Source organism: Artemia franciscana, chromosome 9, assembly GCF_032884065.1.
Source record: "Artemia franciscana chromosome 9, ASM3288406v1, whole genome shotgun sequence".
In the NCBI taxonomy this organism is placed as follows: domain Eukaryota; kingdom Metazoa; phylum Arthropoda; class Branchiopoda; order Anostraca; family Artemiidae; genus Artemia; species Artemia franciscana.
Genome location: NC_088871.1, coordinates 37,908,529 through 37,931,476, shown reverse-complemented (window position 1 = coordinate 37,931,476; position 22,948 = coordinate 37,908,529). Strand labels below are relative to the sequence as shown.

The 22,948-nt window shown below is 35.9% G+C and overlaps 1 protein-coding gene across 1 annotated transcript in view; it reads left to right on the top strand.

The window, feature by feature from the left end:
• Window positions 1-205: 205 nt before the first annotated feature.
• The window catches only part of LOC136031381 (aquaporin-7-like), a 70,521-nt gene continuing 47,778 nt past the window's right edge, over window positions 206-22,948 (top strand). Inside the window, exons 1-2 of the mRNA XM_065710899.1 lie at window positions 206-320; window positions 12,716-12,893. Coding sequence (XP_065566971.1) covers window positions 12,804-12,893 — 90 coding nt within the window. The 5' untranslated portion in view covers window positions 206-320; window positions 12,716-12,803. The remainder of the gene's footprint in view (window positions 321-12,715; window positions 12,894-22,948) is intronic.

Sequence of the window (22,948 nt, the reverse complement as noted above, 5' to 3'; positions counted from 1 at the left end):
TCAAGAAAAGTAACTGTATGTTGTTTTATCCCACTCTTTTTTTTTTTACTAAAGTATTCATAAACTTTTGGAAAATATGACATTTTGAGGGCAAATTTACTTTAGAAAATTAGTTTATTTATCGTTTCTCTAATCTTTTAAATCTTTAATTGACACAAGACTTTTTTTTTATACTAAAAAAAGAAAAACGAGACCGAATCTATTATTTGTTCTAAGCTATGATGATACTAAAACAAAGAATTTTTATTCTTAGTATATGAGTGAATATTGAGTAAACGATCACTTGAAAAAATATTTCGGTAGCAAATTATACATCTAAGGTAAGCAGCACACATTATAAAGTTTCTCTAGTAATTAGCTGAAAGTATTTTGGAGGAAAAAAGATGAGCCAGTTGCTGATAGACAAACTAAATCTCCACAATATATGTTTATACAACAGTAGATAATTGTCAACGTTTATACAACACAATATGCAACAAATTTCAGTACGGTCTCCAAACAGCTTTGTGGTTCGAATTTACCTTGTTAGGAGTTGACTTAATATCACTATCTGGATTTGGACGTTATCAACGTTATCAAACGTTATCAAGTTGAATAAACGTTATACAAGGGATAAACGTTTTTTGCTTAAACCGAATTTAAGCAGTTAAACCCTTTCATTCTCGAGGGATTTTGAAAAACTAACTGGAATTCCTACCACATTGCTTTTGAACGAAACTCCAACATTAAAGAAATGAGGGGAGGTAAGAGGCAGCAAAGGGGCTGAGAGGGTATCTCACTCTTTACTTCCACTTGAAGTATCTTTTTTGTTTCTGTTTGTTCTAATATCGTATTCAGAGTGTTTCAGAGATTTTCCTCAAAACCTTTAATTCCTGTATGCGTGTTATGTTGTTCTCATAGTTTATAAATCTTAAGCCTGCCTTAGAGACTATTAGGGCTTATAAAAAGGTTTTTGGTAGTTTTAAACTGATTGGAAGCCTCAAAATCTATGGTGAATAAACTTTTTGCCCTGTCTTGGCCCAAATGTGACGTAAACAGCACCTTATTTTGTAATTATGATTGTGTCACTTTTTGGACCCCCCCCCCCTTCGTAATCCGTTCATAACACTCCACTTATTACTTTTGGTCAGGGTTGAAGACATTGTTTCTTTACTTTAGCTCAATACACTGTACAGTTTAACTGATATCTGTTCAACCATAAGCATTCATCTGGACTAATCTATGGCGTGGGGGATAATTAGCGTAATTTTATTCAGCATAGAGGGATTTGGCAAGAATTAGTTTTGTATTTTAATGTTTTAGTTATCATACAATCACATGCACATTATAATTGAAAATATGGGATATATATATATATATATATATATATATATATATATATATATATATATATATATATATATATATATATATATATATATATATATATATATATATATATATATATATATATATATATATACATATATATATATATATATATATATATATATATATATATATATATATATATATATATATATATATATATATATACAAGACTGAATATTAATTATTAGATATGTAGCTGTATTAGGTCCGTGGAGGAGGATATGAGCCTTTCACTTCTAATTACACGTATATCCTTTCAAATAAGGATAAAATATTTACCGAACCAATACAGGCTAGCATCCAGGCTTAACAAGTTAGATCAGCATTATTTGGCAATTTAAGTTTCCAGCAGACAGACTGGCAGAGTCATTAATATACACGGTATACGGATACAATTGGATACTTTTCATACCAATATTATTGTATAATTAAATAAAAAAAACTAGTTTTTTAACTGAAAGTAAGGAGCGACATTAAAACTTAAAACGAACAGAAATTACTCCGTATATGAAATGGGTTGTCCCCTCCGCAGTCCCACGCTCTTTACGCTAAAGTTTTTAATTGTTTTAAAAAGTAGAATTGTGGCAAAGAGTCAAACTTTAGCGTAAAGAGCGAGGGACTGCGGAGGGGACAACCCATTTCATATACGGAGTAATTTCTGTTCGTTTTAAGTTTTAATATCGCTCCTTACTTTCAGTTAAAAAACTAGTTTTTTTTATTTAATTTCTGAACGTTTTTGAATTAATGCATGTTTGATTTTGGCTCTCCGCACATAAATTATTGAAATGAAATTAGTATATTAATTTTTTTTGGCTAAATGACTTTCTCTTAGTTTTGATCAGACGATTTTGAGAAATAAGGGGTGGGGAAGGAGGCCTAGCTGCCCTCCAATTTTTCAGTTACTTAAAAAGGCTACTAGAACTTTTAATATTCAACGAACGTTTTTATTAGTAAAAAATATCCGTAACTTAAGAATTAACTTACGTAACAAACTTTTATATTCTTATATTTTTATTATGTGTACGAGGGGGTTTGTACCCTCGTTAATACCTCGCTCTTAACACTAAATCGTAAGTTTTGTCCCAATTCTTTAAGAATGACCCCTGAATCAAAAAGGCCGTAGAATAAATAGTTGAAATCACTAAAAATATTTTAGCATAAAGAGCGAGGTATTTATCTCCTCCTAAATACCTCGCTCTTTATGCTAAAGTATTTTTAGAACCCCTCATATGCATACTAATCTCTGTTCGTTTTAAATTTCAATGCTATTCCTTACTTTCATTTGAAAAAACGTTTTCATGTTTATTTTTTCATTGTTTTTGTTTTATAGTAATGCTAGAAAATCCTGCACCCTTTTCATTGAATTTTTCTTCCCCCATGACATACTCCTCAAAGGAAAGATCCTCCCACAAAGCCCTCTCCCATCAACCCCACCCCCCAAACCAAAAAATCCCCATGAAAACGTCTGTACACTTCCCAATAACCATTACTATATGTAAACACTGGTCAAAGTTTGTAAATTGCAGCCCCTCCCTCAGGGATTGTTGGGGAGTAAGTCATTCCCAAAGACATAGTTATTATGGTTTTCGACTATGCTGAACAAAATGGCTATCTTAAAATTTTAATCTGTTGACTTTTGGAAAAAAATGAGCATGGGAGGGGGCCTATTTGCCCTCCAATTTTTTTGGTCACTTGAAAAGGGCACTAGAACTTTTCATTTCCGTTAGAATGAGCCCTCTCACGCCATTCTAGGACCACTTGGTCGATAAGATGACCCCTGGGAAAAAAAAACAAAAAAAAACAAACAAACAAATAAACACGCACCCGTGATTTGTCTTCTGGCAAAAAATACAAAATTCCACATTTTTTAGATAGGAGCTTGAAATTTTTGCTATAGAGTTCTCTGATATACCGAATGCGATAGTGTGATTTTCGTTAAGATTCTTTGACTTTTAGGGGTTGTTTCCCCCTTTTTTCCAAAATAGGGCAAATTTTCTCAGGCTCGTAACTTTTGATGACAGAGACTAAATTAACTGAAACTTATATATTTAGAATCAGCGTAAAAATTCGATTCTTTTGATATATCTTTTAGCATCAAAATTAGCATCCGTTTTTTAGAGTTTCGTTTACTATTGAGCCGGGTCGCCCCTTACTACAGTTCCTTACCACGAACTGTTTGAAAAGAAAATAATTCGGTATTTCGGGGCTTCTGACATTATTACTCCTTTGCGGAAGTTAGGCTCAAAATTGAAAAAGGATTATATTTTTTCTCTGGGCCCCTTCCACCTCTTAGTCCGTTTATTTTTCCGTTAGTTTTCACCTGTTTTCGCTTTATAGTTGTGTTATCTCTTAGCAGTTCTTTCGTTAGTTGAGTTATGGTTGTGGTATATATGTTTTATCGCTCGTATAGTTGTGTTATTTTCAAATTATACTCCATAATAGAGAGGCTCCGAACACCCAGCATTGTATATTAAGCTCTTAATTTGACGTTTTTTTCTAACGTGACCAGATTCGTCCTGCGCCCTTTTCATTGAATTTTTTCCCCCATGGCATATTTCTCCAAGGAAAGATCCTCCCACATAGCCCCCTCCCTCAACCCTATCCCCAAAACCAAAAAAATCCCCCTGAAAACGTCTGTACACTTCCCAATAACCATTATTATATGTAAACACTGGCTGAAGTTTGTAACTTGCAACCCCTCCCCCAGGGACTGTGGGGGAGTAAGTCAACCCCAAAAACATAGTTATTATGATTTTCGACTATGCTAAACAAAATGGCTATCTCAAAATTTTGATCCGTCGACTTTGGGAAAAAAATGAGCGTGGGAGGGGGCCTAGATGCCCTCCAATTTTTTTGGTCACTTAAAAAGGGCACTAGAACTTTTCATTTCCGTTAGAATGAGCCCTCTTGCGACATTCTAGGACCACTTAGTCGATACGATGACCCCTGGGAAAAAAAAAAAAAAAACAAAAAAAAAAACAAACAAATAAACACGCACCCGTGATTTGTCTTCTGGCAAAAAATGCAAAATTCCACATTTTTGTAGATAGGAGCTTGAAACTTCTACAGTAGGGTTCTCTGATACGCTGAATCTGATGGTGTCATTTTCGTTAAGATCCTACGACTTTTAGGGGGTTCCCCCCCCTATTTTCCTAAATAAGGCAAATATTCTCAGGCTCGTAACTTTTGATGGCTAAGACTAAACTTGATGAAAGTTATATATTTAAAATCAGCACTAAAATGCGATTCTTTTGATGTAGCTATTGATATCAAAATTCAATTTCTTAGAGTTTTGGTTACTATTGAGCCGGATCGCTCCTTACTACAGTTCGTTACCACGAACTGTTTGATATAAGACGGTATATATTGACTATCATGGGCGTATTTCAGCGTTTCAACGGGGGAGAGCAAGAACGGGCTCATATCCAGGAGTCTGAAGGGTGTGGAATATCCTAAAAGGGGAAAAGGAGTTTCTCCCCCCTGAAATTAAAAAATACAAGCCTAAACGTGTTTTTAAAAATAGATGTCTGCTCTCTGGAGGTGAATGGAGTTCATCCAGAATGAGGCAGACTCTGTCTGCTCACCACGTGCTTCTGGATATAGGGTTTCTCCCCTAACCAAACACAATCACATCAGGACGGCCCCAACTTCTTGCGGTAGGTGGACTACCCGGGAATCTCAGTACCAAGGTTTAACCTAGCTTTAATCAGATTCCAGGCCTAGTGTCGGTTGGGCTAGCGACCCTACCCTCGAAAATTAAGCGCTACAAAAAGTGACAACATAGCCTCGGACCCGGATTCCCTTTTACATGGGTAGCCTATTCAAGCATTTCCGAGACCTCACAGAAATTAAACTCTCGCCTTGGATCCCGTCCTGTCTAGGGATGGGGCACTTCTTTCTGACGAAGGTTCTTGTCTTGAGCGGTGGAAGGATCACTTTTGTTGGCTCTTCAACAATACTAGCCCGTCTCCGCCTCCTAATGATAGTCCCAGCCAACCTTGCAGTCAAAGACCTGAAACAGCTGCTCCTCCAGCGAGCCTTCAAGCCCCTCAGAAATCGGATATGCAGTAAAAAGGCTCAAGTAAAATAAACCTGCTGGCATCTGGGGTCTAAGCACAGAGTTGTTAAAATATGGAGGTCCTGCAATGCTCTTGTTTCTCCACACCCTGTTCTCTACAATCTGGCAAACAGAGATAATTCCCGAGGATTGTTGGAAGGGTGTCATCATCTCCTTATGGAAGAGGAAAGACTCAAGAAGCGACTGCTTCAACTACCAGGGAATAACCCTACTGTCAGTCCCCGTCAAACTGTTTACAATGATCCTGCTGGATCGATGTTGGAATATCATTAGAAAAATCTGGTGACCACAGCAAGCTGGTTTTATGTCGGACCATTCAACCATCGAACAGATTTTCACGATTCGACAAATAGTAGAGAAGACTACAGAGTTCCGACAGAAAGCATTTATTGCCTTTGTTGACTTCAGTGCTGCATTTGACTCAATCAATCGAAAAGCTTTTTGGCAGATTCTACAGTTGACTGGCCTACCCAAGAAATATTGCAGACTTCGCAAGGCGCTGCACCATAGGACGGAGAGCTGTGTACAAGTAAATGGTCGGCACAGCCCGTTCTTTCAAATCACGACAGCGGTGCGCCAAGAATGTACAGCGGCCCCAGAGCTCTTCAATGTAATCGTAGACTACGTTGTGACAAAAACCACTTCACTTCTCATCTTTGGGTTCAAATTTGGAGATAGTGCCATCACGGATGTTGATTTCGCCGGTGACTTGGCCATTCTGGCAGACTCCATGGAGTAGCTGCTGGAAGCGCTCCGAATCCTACGAGAAGAGGCTTCCAAGGTAGGACTGCATATAAACTGGAACAAAACTAAAATAATGGCCATAGATTCGTCTTCTCCTACTGTTAACTCTCCAGTTAGCCGGGACAACACCACTGGCATCGAGGATGTTCAAGAATTCACCTACCTGGGCTCTATAATTTCTTCAAATGGCTTGCTTCTCCCCGAGCTGCAAGCGAGATTATCCAAAGTGTCTTCTGTCATGGACTGACTGAATCGTCACCTCACCAAATCGATATTCTTGTTTTTTCATATTTAATTTTTGTGTTTTCAGTAAAGAGGTAGTTTTTCATAATCCTAAAAACATAGGGAAATATGATTAGTTGGTTTATTTTGCAGCTTTGATTGATAATGATTTCGTCAGTGAAGTTTTGGTGGAAGATAGCATGTTTGACGTATTAGCCCATTCTGGTTCGGAACACTTACCGCTTCTTTGTTCGTTGCAGAAGTTATCAGATTGTATAATTAAAGGAAAAAAGTAAAATTCTTCGACGTGGCATAAAAGAAGTTAATCTGGCTAAATTTAAAAATAAAGTTAGTTGGGATTTTGAGGTGCTTTACAGTGAAAAGGATGATACTTCAAAAGCTTTTAATATTTTTTCAGAAATCCTTTACCCTGTGTTTGAGAAAAATTGCCCATTGAAAGAAATTAATCGTAAGAAAGCCAAACCGAGAAAGCCGTGGAATAATGATGAAATTTTGAGCTAAAGAAATAGCTTTGAAATAAGCTAAAGAAATAAATTGTATTGTCAATATCTTGATAACCCATCTGAAGTGATTTTAAATGAGTTTAAAGAGTTGAGAAATTATGTAAATAAATTGAAAAGAAATGCAAAGAATGAGTATTATTGAAACCGTTTGAAGAGTAAGGAAGGTAATATAAAAGATACTTGAGGAATTGTCCGTGAAGTAACAGGATGTAAAAAAAAATTACGAGTATAACCGAATTAAAAACTAATAATAGAATTATTGATGATAAATTGAAAATATCAAATTAGACGGCTGATTGTTTTTCGAAGATTCGTAGTGATATACAGAATGAAGTGTCTAGAGGTGGTGGTGCCGACAATATTAACACACATACTTTAATCATGCCGGATCGGTTTGGATTTGTACCATGTACTGTTGAAGCAGTTGAAAAATTGTTTGTGGCCTTAAACCAAATTCTTCTGGTGTAGATTGATTGAACCTAAAGGCTTTTAATTTTGTGTCGGTGTATCTTTTGTAGGTACTGGTTTATTTAATTAATCTGTCAATTGTTAAAGGACATTTCCCGTCGGAACTGAAACGCTCTAAAATAATACCTTTACAGAAAGGTGGGGACCCTTCGGATCCCTGTAACTGGCGACCGATTTCCATTTTACCTTTATTTAGTAAAATTTATGAAAAATCTATTTATAAGCGATGGTATGATTTTTTGGATTCCAAGAAAATATTGTAAGATGGATAGTTTGGTTTCATAAGTAAACATTCTACTAGTCATGCAGTGCACCATCTTATAAGTTTTGTTGATAATGCGCTTGAAAATAATATGATTCCTTTAACTGTTTTTGTAGATTTCTGTAAGGCTTTTGACACTGTTGATTTTAATACTCTTCTAAGTAGACTAAGCGGGCTGGGGTTAGGTAGTACTTGTGTAAAGTGGTTTTCATCGTACTTGCATGGCCGCACTATCAAATTTGCTTTATCAGATATATTAAGCAGAGAGGTCGGTGTTAAGTGTGGAGTGCCTCAAGGTTCCCTGCTGGGACCTCTACTTTATCTTGTTTATATTAATTCGTTGGCTTCACATGTTGGAGAGGAGGTGCTGACCTCTTTGGCGGATGACGCTGCGATAACAGTAATTGGTAGTTGTTTGGTGCAGGTTTTATACAAGGCTAATTTAGCACTTGAACGTTTGCGCAGTCTTACAATTGGTTGTTCCCTAGCAGTTAACGCATCTTAAACAAATTACATTATCTTTAGTAGAACAGGTAGGTTACTTAATGATAATAATAAAGATTTTTTGGACGTTTACCCATCAAACAAGTTTTTGAAATTAGGTACTTGGAATTTTATTTAGACAATAATATTAGTTGGAAAAGCATTGCAGTTTTATGGGTGTGAGAATGGCTATGGATCTAGGGATGCTGAGACTTACCAATAAAACATTTCCATTTAAGATTTTAAAAATCATTTTGGTTTCCCTTGTTCATCCTTATATAAATTACGGTTGCGTTCATTGGACCAGCAATTTTTTTTTTAATTATAAAAGGATCCAGATTTTGCAAAATAAAAGTATTCGATTGATTGCGAACATAAAAGAGTAGGTTGAATCCAAAACTATTACTAGCTTTTCCCGGTGTATTGTTTTAAATGTTGGTCAGATTCTTAACTACCAGGCATCAATTTTTGTGTTCCAGAGCATGAAACATATATGACCTGAGTATTTTCATGATTATTTTTCCAAGAATCAGGGGCACCATAATTATGATACAAGAAATTCACAACTTTTAAGCCATGGTTAAAGAAAAATACTCAGATCATCATATGCGGCTCATAATCTGGGGCGTCCTGTTTGGAATAATCTGCTGGCTAGCATCAGGGAGTCTGTCACTTTATACGGGTTTAAAAATAAATTGAAAACAATTTTTTTAACAAATGGATTTTGAGTGGCAGGAGGTTTTTTTATATTTTTTCACAGTTTTTTGGGGTGGGGTGTGGGCTGAAACCGGTCAATAATATTTAATACGATTATTTTGCTGTTTTGTGTTCATGTGTATGTGTTGTTGTTTTTTATATATAAGATAGGCTAGGTGGATAATTATGAGTTGTTATGTTTAGATATTAATTTGTAAGATATAAATCATAACATGAGTTTGCAGCACAAGTCCTTAGTAATTTCTTTTTGCTGTAATAATTTATTAGTGGTGTCATTTTTATTTATGTTTATGTTGTGGATAAAAATAAAACCTACCTACCTACCTACTAGAAAGGGCACTAGTCGTTTCAATTTCCAATCGAATCAGTTTTTCAAAGTTTTTACGACAACAAATGACCATCTCAAAATTTCTATCAGATGCGTCTCGGGAAAATACGAGGTGTCTGAAGGAGATATCTACCCTCCAATAACTTTGAATCTCAAAAAGGGCACTAGAACTTCTGATTAGCAATCCTTCTTCTTCCTAATTTGTTCAGGGCTTAAATCCTTACTCCCTTCTATGGAGTTCTTGCAACCTTTAAATTCTCTCTTATGACTTCCCCCATCCCAATTCAAGGACGTTGCTCAGGATCTTTCAATTTCCGATCAAATGAGTACTTTTGAAGTTTTTATAACTACAAATGACCATCTCAAAATTTATATCGGATGCATCTCGAGAGAATACGAGGTGTACGGAGGGGGTAATTACCCTCCGATAACTCCAAATCTCAAAAAGGGCACTAAAACGTCTGATCAGCAATCCAATGAGCCGCCTCCAAAATTACACGATCACATTTTCTATGTAAACCTTAAATGCCTCCATAGTATAACGTATAATCCTTTCCCTGAGGGCTGTGGGCGGGTGTCATCCCCAAAGACATATTTTCAAAATCTTTTAACTACGTTGGACAGAACGGCTATCTCAAAATTTTGATTGAATGCGCTTAGGGAAATGGTGGATGCGGGTTGAGGATTTCTTGCCCTCCAATCACTTTTGCTTATTAAAATGGGCATTAGTGGTTTCAATTTCCAATCGAATAAGCCATTTCGAAGTTTCTATGACAACTCCTTCGTTACGAAGTGCCCTGGTCTAAAAAAAAAACATTTTGCCCATGGTTACTTAATCGCTGGCTAATCGCTGGTTACTTAGGCAGAGCTATTGTGCCGTCTATGATGAAAGAATGCTTAGGATAATTTTCAGGTTGAGTCTTCCGCAAGCAATTTTACTTGGAGGGGGATTCTCAGCGAGGATTGAATTGCCTGGAAGGAATTTTGACGGGGGAAGGTTGTACTTTACGTTTGAAGAACAGAGGACCTTACCGTGATGGGGGCGGGGGTATATTACATAAAGGGGGAACAAGATTTACCGGCATTACTTAAAAACAAGCAGAAATTATTTCATTTGTGAAGGGGTGCCCTCTCCATACCACCTTGCTGTTTACGTTAAAGTTTGTCATTTTGTCCCATATTTTTTAAGACGGGGGGCATTTAATTAGAATATGAAGCTTTTTTAAGTGCTAACAGCTTTAGCGTAAAGAGCAAAGTACTGAGGAGAAGGTGATACTTCATATACCGAATAACTCTGTCGAAATTGACATACATTTTTTTTCATGTACGGTGTGCCAAATTCAGATGTGCATTAGCTGAAAAACGTTCAAAAATTAAATTAAAAACGATTATTTTTAACAGAAAGTAAGGAGCAACATTAAACTTAATACGAACAGAAATTATTCCGTCTATGAAAGGGGTTGTCCTCTTCTCAACGCAGCGCTCTTTACGCTAAAGTCTTAATTGTTTTGAAAAGCAAAGTTGCAAACTTTAGCGTATAGAGTGATGTGTTGAGGAGGGGCCCTTTCATATACGGAATAATTTCTCCTTGTTGTAAGTTTTAATGTTGCTCCTTGCTTTCATTGAAGAACTTTCTTTTTATTTAATCTGTAACAGAGGGCGACAATTTAGTTTTGTGAATTTAATATTCGGTGACTTTTAGTTTTTTTTAATTTTTAAATATTCAAGTTTTTGCAAGCTTTACCTTTTTCATTTGGAAAAAAATCACATTTTTCGGATGGTTTTAGAGGGAGGAATGCAGAAGTTTCTATTCCCTAAAACTCAATATTTGATTGCAAAGATTGCATTGACTTTCGATATCAACGATGACACAAAACCGAAGGACAACAAATATAAATTTATAACACTAATCAAAATGACAACTTGGTAGATTGAATTTAAACAAAATAGTTGTGCAAAATCTTCCTCTCAGTAGATTTGGTAAAAAAAGACATCTCCTCTTTGAAAACTCCAAGAAACGAACGAAAAAGCCAAAAAAAAACTCCTTGAAAACGAAAAAGCACTCTTTATTATTATTTTTTTTTTTGTAAATACATAATAAAATTTGAGGGATCACCCTAGTGAGTGGTTACCACTGGTCACTTTTTCAAAGGTGTATTCTTTTTATAGGGGATACATCCTTGAAGGGGACAAAAAATGTTTCAATACCCCCAAGCTAAAAAATCATGAAGGCTATCTAGTAAAAGTGTCAAATTAAAGGGACGTCATTCAGGTACGTACTTAGTGAATTCAATTTACAAAAATGTAGGCTGGGAGGGTATTTTCTACAAGCTGGGGATATTTTTTTTTTCAATGAAAAGACCAAAAAGTTATTTTTCATAAAGAATACCCAAACAAGTGTGTCATATATTCTTCTTTTTATGCTACTTTCTTTCTACTGCACAACCCTCAAACTGCATATGTGCTTCGTGTTCTACTTTAGTCGAAATCGATCATGGAAATTGATGATCGAAATTGATCGATCAAGCTCAATTCACCATCACGACATGGCTATCCCATAAATACGGATCGAAAAGAACTGATCCAGTTTGCTACTTATATTTTGCTGGTTGATACGGTTAACTCCATAAAGCGATTTATCCTAGTTTTGTCATATCGCTTTCATTACTGCATAAATCACATTTGACATGTGACCTTGGTTGGTTTGGAGGTATCTTAAACCCTTCCATTATCTTGTCTTTTCCCTTTCTTCTTGTCCATAAATTTCTTGAAAATATCTCCCGAATATCTTAAGATCTTGATTTGATCAAGCATCATTACTCATCCCTGACACTTTCAAGGTCATGTCGGGTATGTTTGTTTACTTTGCATTGCTGGTATATAGAGGTTTTGCCTTTGGAGGAATCCATGACCAAGCGATTGATGTTATATGATAGGGGTTAGGGACAGGCTAAATCTCATTACCATAACATCGGACAATGATACAAAAAAAGAAGTTGTAGTGTTGCAACGCAACTCAATGGTGCATCCATCTGAGCACAGAAATTTGATTTCCATCTTTCGGTGCGAAGCAAGGATTCCATTTTGGATAGAGTTCAACTTCTTTAAATTTTAGGAGGGTGGGTCTAGCAATGAAAGTATGTATTATTATTAAGAAGCCGATATTTATTACATTTGCTCTAAGTTTTGTGAAAACAAAAATGCCATGAATGTGAAAACAAAACATGTGGAAACAAAAATATGAAAGCAAACAAGTTGTTAGGTTCCTCATAATACTGCTCCCCCACTGAAAAAACGGATACGGTCCTGCCGTATCCATTGCATTATATGGCAGCCATTGGCCGAGCAACGCTAAACCCATGTCATGTTGCTTATTAATTTTCGTTAATTTGGAATATCCCTGATATTTTCTTTATTTCAACCGCAATCCTTCTCTTAATTTTCTTCTTTAAAGTATTTTATGCGCAGTTTTATTTTTTAAATAATATGTTTTTAATTATATTAAGGTATCTTTCTAGATCGACAGACCCCGACGGCAAAGCCGACGGCACAGATAAGTATCCATCAAGCTTTAATGCTTACAGTACAAACACAGATATATTCCAAATGGACAAAGGAATTAAGAACAAATTAAGAGTATCTAGTCCTATCTTCAGGGAGTTTGCTGCAGAATGTCTTGGAACGCTTATCCTAGTGGTAAGTGGGAAGCTAATCGAAGTATCATTCAGGAAAAAAGTTTTCTTAGCTCTCCTTTGGCTCTTTTGGGCCCCGTTCTTAGGAACAAATTCCTCTTTTGCAGTGATATTCCCTTGGCCAGTGGACTTAAAAAAAAGTTTCAAAATAGTTCAAGGCAAGAAGGCTTTAGTCATTTTGTGGGCCCTAGTTTTGAGACGCCTGTGCCCACAAACTAATTTGTTTTTGAGGGTCATTAGCTTCCCCTTGGCCCAGTCACTTACAGCTTTAAGTTTTAAATTGACAAGAGATCAACAGTTTTGTAACCCATTTTTCAGTCCTCTAACATCCTCCCCCTCCTATCAAAATGCGTGATTCCTTTGGCCCTGGGAATGATTTCGGAAAGTTTCAAGCTAATCGGACGGCCAATCAGACTTGCTTGCCAATTTCTAACTATAAAACTTATCTGTTAGATAAGACTATTTTTATGTACCGTATCCAGTTCTTGGAATTTCAACAAGCTGTTACTAGTTTGAAAAATGTATTTTCAGTAGGATACGAAGGTATGGCGACTTCTCTGTTTCAAGAATTGGCTGAAGTACTTAGTCAGCTGCTTTTATTTATTTATAATTCTTGCATGAAAAATGGTTTTTTTCCAGTTTGTCTTAAAGTAGCCAAGGTTTTACTTTTGTTAAGAAAAGACGATAAAGATAATACAGATAATTACAGGCCTATTGCTATTTTATCACCTATATCTAAAGTTTTTGAATTCTGAAGTACATTTACTTCATTTCTGGTAAAGAATAATTTTTTTCTTCTCCAATCAACAGAGCAAGCAGTAGCTGCTTTACAGAATTTCTTATCGGATACTATGGAGGATAGTTATTTGGCGGCAACTATATTTTTTGACATTAAAAAAGCTTTTGATACAACAGAACATACAATTCTTTTTGATAAAATGGAAAATGTAGGAATTCATGGAATAGCTCTTGAGTTAGTGAGATCTTATTTATTAGAAAGAAATTTTACTGTCAAAGTCGGTGAGGAATCATCTCATATTTTTCCTTTAGAAAATATAGAGCTTCCACAAGGGTCTGTATTGGGGCTTTTACTTTTTTTGATATTCATAAAGACCTTCCAAAATGCATGCCTTCGGACGATTAATTACTAATATTGTTTGCAGATGACAGAGCAATTAGTTTGAAGGCTGGCAACAAGGAGGGCCTAGGAATGGCCCTCGAAACTGTTGCTTTTAATGTAAATTCTTGGTTTCATGCTAATTGACTAATATCTAACCTAGAGAAGTCAAAATTCGTGGTTTTTGGGAGAAGTTTGAAAACAGTGAAGCGTATGTCATTTGAAACTATTAGTATTGGAAATTCCTCCATAAAAAGAGTGGATGTATTTAGATATTTAAGTATCTACATTGACTCATTTCTGTCTTTTAAGGCGCATATTAATAAACTCGAGGCAACAATGTCCAGGAATCACGACTGTTTGCATAGAGTAAAGTTTCTGTTTCCTTAACAAATAATGAGAAAATTATATTTTTCATTAGTGGAATGCTATTTTCAATATTGCCCGACCGTTTTGATGTCGACATTCCCTTCACATTTACGAAGACTCGAAATTACCTAAAACAAGGCAATAAGAATCCTGGACCTTTTTTTTTAACACACCCTAGGAAGAAAAAAGAATTATCTGAAACTAAAACATCTTTTTTATTTCTTGATATTCTTTATTTACAACACATTTTTCACCTTAATATAGGCATATGGTGATTAAAAATCCAACTTAGGGATAATTTTTTCAATAACATGGAACTCTTGGTTGAAAATATACATAGCCATTTATCAAGAGCAAGGAATAAGTTTCTTTTTCGTTTTATTAAAAATGAGGGATCAAGACTAAGTTTGAGATATCAACTTCCTGAGATTGCCAATTAATATAAACTACTTGATTTAATAAGTGAGTCACCATCAGTCTATACATACATTAAATATAAAAAAACAAGTTTTTTTAAATGAAAGTAAGGAGCAGCATTAAAACTTAAAACGAACAGAAGTTACTTCGTATATGAAAGGGGATTCTCCTCCTCAACGCCTCGTTCTTTACGCTGAAGTTTGACTCTTTCTCTCAACTATATTTTTAAAGCAGTAAGAAACTTTAGCGTAAAGAGCGGGACATTGAGGAGGAGAATCCCCTTTCATATACGGTGTAATTTCTGTTCGTTTTTAGTTTTAATGTCGATCCTTAACCACCACTATCTGATTATTATTCAATCTGGCTGTCTGCCTGTCTCGTTTTCTATTTTTCAGAGTTCTACAATTTCGCAGCTGAATCATTCATATATCTATCACGATCATTCATCTGTTAAATACACAATGTGTGTTGAGGCTCTAAGTATCATAGGGCCAGATTATTTTCCAGTGGACGTTAAACTAAGTCTTATAACGGCAATAATTGGAAAAGCAAATTTAGTGAAGATTTTGATTTTCAATGATGATTTTGAAAAAAAAAATGTTTAGTATAAGAGGCCTTTAAAGACCGAGTGGATTGGCGAGGAGCTGGAGTTGTTGGGAAATGAACTTTTAAGGCACGAAGCAATTGAAAGGTTTGACATTATATACAAATCATGAATGGATGTTGATACGACTCTGAGTGAATTGGGTTCAGTTATTTATAATTGTCCTCAAAAGTCTGAAAGGTTAAATAAGAAAATAATTGTAAATGTGTTTGACAATGAGTGTAAAGCTATGAAAAATTATTTCGAAGATTTACCAGAGGTAGTTAAAAATTACTTTTCATCTGAGAAAAATCATGAATTATTGTTGAGATTTAAAGAAAAAAGAAGAGAATATAAAATATTGATAAAAGAAAAAAGAAGAACAGAAGCTTAGAGAAGAACAAAAGAAGCTTGAGCAAGCTTTTAATCTAGGTAATACAAAAGATTTGTGGTAAAAAATGATGATAATAAAAGAAAGGCCCTATCAGATATCCCAGCTACCGAAACTTGGTCAAGTTATTTAGAAAGTATAGAAGCGGGATATATAGAATTAAGTAAGGAAAATTGGAGTGATTTCGTGTTGTTTCCTATGAGAGAAAAGGATTATGATTTGCTAAGAGAAGTTTCATCAGAAGAAGTTTGGAAAGTTGTCAGGAATATGAAAGAAAGGTATAGACCCGGAACAGATGGAATACCAGTAATTTTGATAAAGAGGTCACTTAATGTGATAGTACCTGTGTTAGTTTACATATTTTATTGAATTATTAGTGATGGAGTATGGCCTTCTACATTGAGGACATCGATATTGGTACCTATATTTAAAGAAGGGAGCGCCAGGGATCATGAGAGTTATAGGCTGATAGCCTTAGCTCCTATCCCTAGCAAAATCTTAAATAAAATTTTAGATAGCCAGTTAAATGATTGGCTAGAGGGTATTGGAGCTATGAAAGAAGAACAGGGAGGTTTTATAAAAGGCTATAGTACTACGGATAGAGTGTTTGTTCTAAGTGGATTAATTGAAAAGTAAGGATTAGGATAAAATGAGTTGTATATTGTATTTTTGGACTTAAAAAGAGTGTTTTGTAATGTCAATACAGTTCTGGTTTAAAAAAGCCTACATGATATGGGGCTACCTTATTGTTTCATTCGTTTGGTTGTAAATATGTATTTTGAAACTAGTGCAATAGTAAGAGTACGTGGGTCGGGTATTTCGAAGCTTTTTAAAGTTAAGGAGGGAGTAAAGCAGGGAAGCCCCTTGTCACCTTGACCTTCTGGTCTTTTTATTAATGATATTGTTGAATTTTTAGCAAAACATTGGGCTCCAAAAGTGAGATTAGGTAATAAAAACTACTCAGTATTGTTGTTTAAGGATGACATTGCTCTAGTGGCAAATGTGGCGCATGATTTACAGAAGCTCCTGGATTTAAGAGATGATTATCTAAAGCAGAAAAGTGCCTGCAGTTAAATGTTCAGAAATCAGAAGTGGTTATATTTAACTAGAAGAATAATAAATGTGAAAGTAACAACCTGAAAGTTATCGCCTGGCATTCAGGTACAGCCCAGTCGATGATTATAGCTTGAGTAGATGTGTTCAATACGGGACTATGTCTAAAATTTGTCCCTATTGCAAGGCCTTGAAATTCAATGGTGAAACAATAGGAATGTGTTGCGCCTCAGGAAAAGTTAAACTTCCTCTATTGACTGCACCACCAGAGCCATTGAAGACTTTCCTTACTGGAACTACGTCAGAATCTAAGCGTTTTTTATCACAAATCAGAAAATATAACTCATGTTTCCAAATGACGTCGTTTGGAGCCCAAATCGAAAATCCAGATCAATTTATGTCTACTTTCAAAGTAAAAGGGCAAATGTATCATAGAGCAGGGTCCCTTCTACCATTCTCAAGCAAGAATCATAAATTTTTACAATTGTACTTCATCAGTGATAGAAATTCTGAATTGAATGCACGTTGCAAAATTTCTCCCAACGTTGAAAGGACAATCGTTTCCCAATTGCAACATCTTTTCCACGAAAATAATAATTTAGTGCGTCTGTTCAAAACAGCCATCGATTTGATGCCTACTGATACGCATAAAATTGTTATTTCCGCTGACAAAATGCCTCCTGGCCAACATGTGCGTAGATACAATGCTCCAACTATCGACGAAGTGGCAATCGTTATGGTCGGTGATCAGTTTTTACCTCGAGATATTATTCTTCATAAGCGAATACGCTCAGTTGTTAAAAATTGCTGAAACTCATCGATGCTACGATGCCCTAATCCTATCATTTTTTGGGATGGAGCCGACGGCTATCACTTTAATATTAAATTGATGAATCCAGCCACTAACAAAGAAATGAATAAGAAATGCAATGCAATGCATTATTATTCCTATAGACTAATGATTCGGCAGGATGAAGAGAACTATATTTTAAAATGCCGTCAATTGTTTCACCAATACGTCGTTGATATGTATGCTAAAATTGAATCAGAACGTTTGCTATATATCGGTCTGAATCAGACCAAGCTCCGCTCTGAACAATACATTCATTTGCGAGATGCAGTTGTAAATGACGGTAATACCACAAACGTTGGAAGATTAAAAATTTTACCTTCGTCATATGCTGGCAGTCCCCGTCATATGCATGAATATGCTCAAGATGCTATTGCGTATGTTCGACTCTATGGTCGTCCAGATTTATTTATTACAATTACATGTAATCAATCTTGGGACGAGATACAGCAGCTTTTACTTCAAGGACAATCGGCGGTTCATAGACATGACATTACGGCCCATGTCTTCCGGTAAAAGTTGAAATCACTGATAAACTACATAGTAAAACTTGAAGTGTTTGGGTCAGTGCGATGCTGGATGTACTCAGTGGAATGGCAAAAACGAGGTTTGCCACACGCACATATACTAATCTGGCTACATAAAAAAATTACTTCGAACGAAATTGATTTCCGCTGAAATACCTGATGAAAATGTCGATAAGGGGTTACATGATATTATTGTAAAAAATATGATACATGGACCTTGCGGTGCACTGAACGAAAATTTACCATGCATGGCCAAAGGAAGGTGCACAAAGCAATATCCTCGACTTTTAGTATCCACCACAATTACTGGCAATGATGGTTACCCACAATATTGAAGAAGATCCACTGAAGATGGCGGTAAAACAGCAATAATAAAGAAGCGTAACGGTACCACCATCGAAGTAGATAACCAGTGGGTTGTTCCATATTCCCCATTATTATCAAAAACATTTAATGCACACATAAACGTTGAATACTGTAACTCCGTAAAGGCAATCAAACACATATGTAAATACGTCAACAAAGGCAGTGACATGGCAGTTTTTGGCTTGCAGCCCGAAATCAAAGATATCGACGAAATCGTACAATATCAGGCAGGAAGATACATAAGCAGTAATGAAGCTGTTTGGTGAATTCTTTCATTTCCGATACATGAACGTAGTCCAGCTGTTGTTCACTTAGCGGTACATTTACAGAATGGTCAACGTGTTTATTTCTCGGAAACCAACGTGCAACAAAGAGCCCTGAATCCACCGAATACAAAGTTAACCGCTTTCTTTTCGCTTTGCAAAAATGATTCTTTTGCAAAAAAACTGCTTTATACTGAAGTGCCTTCGTATTACACGTGGAATACTAAAAATAAAGTATTTGAACGTCGAAAACAGGGTAAGTCAGTCGACGGCCAACCTACCATCTTCAAAGATACCACGATAGGAAGACTCTACACCGTTCACCCCAATCAACATGAGTGCTTCTTTCTACGCCTGCTTTTGGTGAATGTACCTGGTCCGACATCCTTTGAGTATTTGAGAACTGTAAACGGTACTATACATGACACTTACCGTAGTGCATGCCAAGCTCTGAATTTATTGGAGAATGACCAACACTGGGATAACTGCATCAATGACGCGTGCGAAACGTCAACTCCAAGTCAAATTGTTTGGCATCATTTTAACAACTTGCTCTCCATCAGCTCCTACAGAATTATGGGAAAAATATAAGTCAAAAATATCCGAAGATATACTCCATCGAAAACAGTTAGAGACGTCAGATATGACTTTTGATTTTACATCAGAAATTTATAACTACACTTTAGTTATTATAGAAGATTTGTGCGTACGTATGGCAAACAAACCTCTTCAGGATTTGGGAATGCCTTCACCTAACCGTATCGGTGCTGTTTCGACATGTGTAGAATTGGATCGTGAACAAAGTTACAGTACGAGTGATCTATTGTCGTATGTACAAAATAACATTTCCAAGTTAACGTCGGAACAAAAAGACATTTATGATTCGATAATGCATTGTGTCGATAACAACGTTGGAGAAATTTTCTTTTTGGATGCGCCAGGAGGTACTGGTAAAACGTTTGTGATAAAACTGATTCTGGCATCAATTCGATCAAAAAATGATATAGCGTTGGCAATTGCGTCGTCCGGAATAGCCGCAACATTGCTGCCTGGTGGAAGAACTGCTCATTCCGCTTTGAAATTGCCTCTGAATTTGTATTCTACAGAAACTCCCACGTGCAATATTTCCAAATCATCTGGGATGGGTAAAGTATTGTAGCAATGCAAACTTATTATTTGGGATGAGTGCACAATGGCACACAAAAAATCGCTCGAGGCTCTGGATCAATGCTTGAAAGATTTGCGAGGGAAGTCGAAACCCTTTGGCAGCACATTAATATTGCTTGCGGGAGATTTCAGGCAAACATTACCTATAATACCTAGATCAACCCCTGCAGACGAAATGAATACTTGCCTGAAAAATTCTAATTTATGGGCACACGTAAAAACATTAAAATTAACTACAAATATGCGTGTCCGATTGCAAAACGATGACTCTGGTCAAACATTTTCAGATCAATTGCTGGCAATTGGAAGTGGAAAGCTCCCAGTAGACTCAATTTCAGGACGTATACAACTACCTGCTGATTTCTGTAATTTAGTGACGTCAAAAAATGAATTGATTGAAAAAGTATTTCCGAATATTCTAAACAATTATAAAAATTATAAATGGCTAAGTGAAAGAGCGATTCTGGCACCCAAAAATATAGACGTCCACGAAATCAACAATATTGTTTTGACCAAGATTTGAGACCAGGCAGTCCTTTACAAGTCAGTTGACACAAATTGGAACCAAATGAAGCGGTTAATTATCCATCTGAATTTTTAAATTCCGTGGATCTTTCGGGGTTTCCACCACACGTGCTACAACTAAAAATAGGCGTACCAATAATACTTTTAAAACCCACCAAAGCTTTTCAATGGCACGCGACTTGCCGTAAAAAAACAATGGAAAACCTAATAGAGGCCACAATCTTGACAGGGCCTTTTGAGGGTGAGGCTGTTCTTATTCCTCGCATTCCCACGATTCCAACGGATCTGCCTTTTCAATTTAAAAGATTGCAATTCCCAATTCGATTAGCATTTGCAATCACCATTAACAAAGCTCAAGGGCAATCATTGGAAAAATGTGGTATAGATCTTAATACTGATTGTTTTTCCCATGGACAATTGTACGTTGCATGTTCGAGGGTCGGTAAACCTGACAATCTATTTATATGCAGCGACAATTGGACAGCGAAGAATGTTGTATATTCGCAAGTTTTACGCAGTTAATTTGTATTGTATCTATCTATATATCTATCTATATAAAAACGAGTTGTGTGTATGCATGTTTGTTTGTTTGTAAAAAGAGCGTTTGCATATGACGTCATTATTAGTACATAAGGCTTTGTATATGCACAGACAATGGGAAGACTCCAGGATAAGAATTTGAGAAAGAACTTCTAGGAATAGTTGAATACTAAACTTGAGAGTTTAAAATTTGACAATGTGGAAGATGGATGGAATAATTTTAGAAAAACAATTTGTGAAATTGCTGATGGTGTCTTAGGGAAGAGTGCTAAGACTGAAACTAGGAATGTTATTGCAAAAGCTTTAGGTTTAATATAGAGTAGAAGGGGTTTGTATAAGAATTATCAGAGTGATAGGTCGTATGAAAACAAATGGAATGTAAAGAAAGTGGAGAAAGCAATAAAATATGAACTAAGGAGATGTGAAGTGGAGGCCATGGATAAAATTGCTGAGGATCTGGAAGATGCGGCTAGATGGCATATCAGTAAAATATTATACTGGTATGTTAATAAATTGAAAGGGAGTAGCCAATCCGGACTACTCCCAGTCAAAGATAGAAATGGGGCCACAATTAGTGATGAGGAAAAAATTAAAGAAAGATGGGTGGAACATTTTGAGAATGTGCTAAACCGAGATACAGCTGCAGGAAAAGATTTAGAGGAAAATGAAAAGTTTGTGATACCTTGGATGTCAAAGAAGGTCTGTTTAGTGAGGAAGAATTGGCGACAGTACTAAAAGGATTAAAAGATGATAAGGCTCCAGGTGCTGATAGTATGATTAATGAGTTTCTTAAATATGGTGGCTCTGAGATTAAGAATAAGATACTAAAGATTATGAACATGATTTTTGAAAAAGGGGAAGTACCCAATAATTTTAGGAAAACCTTAATTAAACCACTGTATAAGAAAGGTGACAAGAGTGAGTGTCGTAATTATTGAGGCATTAGTCTGGTCTCTGTAGGTAGCAATTTACTGAGTAATATGATACTTTTTGGACTGAGAGATGCTGTAGACAAAGTTTTAAGGGAGGAAAGATGCGGTTTTAGAAAAGGTAGAGGATGTGTCGACCATGTATTCATGGTATATTCATGTATTATTAGGTTAATAATTGAGAATTCCCTTCGTTGTCAAATACCTTTAATGTAATATAAGCTTTCGATTCTGTTGATAGAAGAGTGTTAACAAAGGTCTTATCGTTATATGGTATACCAGAAAAACACATTAAAGTGATTTGTGCTATGTACGAGAAAAATACTGCTGTGGTTAAGGTAGGAAATGAGATTAGCAACTGCTTTTGTATTAAATCGGGAGTTAAGCAGGGTTGTGTTCTATCCCCTTTTATATGGATCATCTGGATGGACTTCTTTATAAGGAGCACAGGAAAAGTAATTGGAGACCACGGAATTAAAATGGGGAGGAAAAAGCTCCTGGACTTAGATTATGCTGATGATTTAAGCATATTAGGTGAAAGTCTGAGCAAAAAAAATGAATTTTTAGAGATTTTACGAGGTCAGGGTGATAGAATTGGCTTGGAAGTTAATGTTAAAAAGACAAAGTCACTAAGGTTTGGAATAAGCGAAGATAAACAGGTGACATTAGGTAACGAAAAGATTGATCAGGTTTGGAGCTTCAGTTACCTTGGTAGTATTATTAGTAAAGATGGTGGGATCAGTGAAGATGTTATAAGTGGAGTAGCTAAGGCTCAGGGTGTTTTTTCACAGTTGAAAATTTTTTGAAAGAATAGAAAGATAAGTCTGCAAACCAAAATTTGAATATTGTTAGCTACAGTGATGACAGTGGTCAAATATGGTTCTGAAGCATGGGCGCTCCAAAAAGCAGATGAAAATTTAATAGATGTTTTCCAGAGAAATAGCCTACGGATTGTTCTGGGT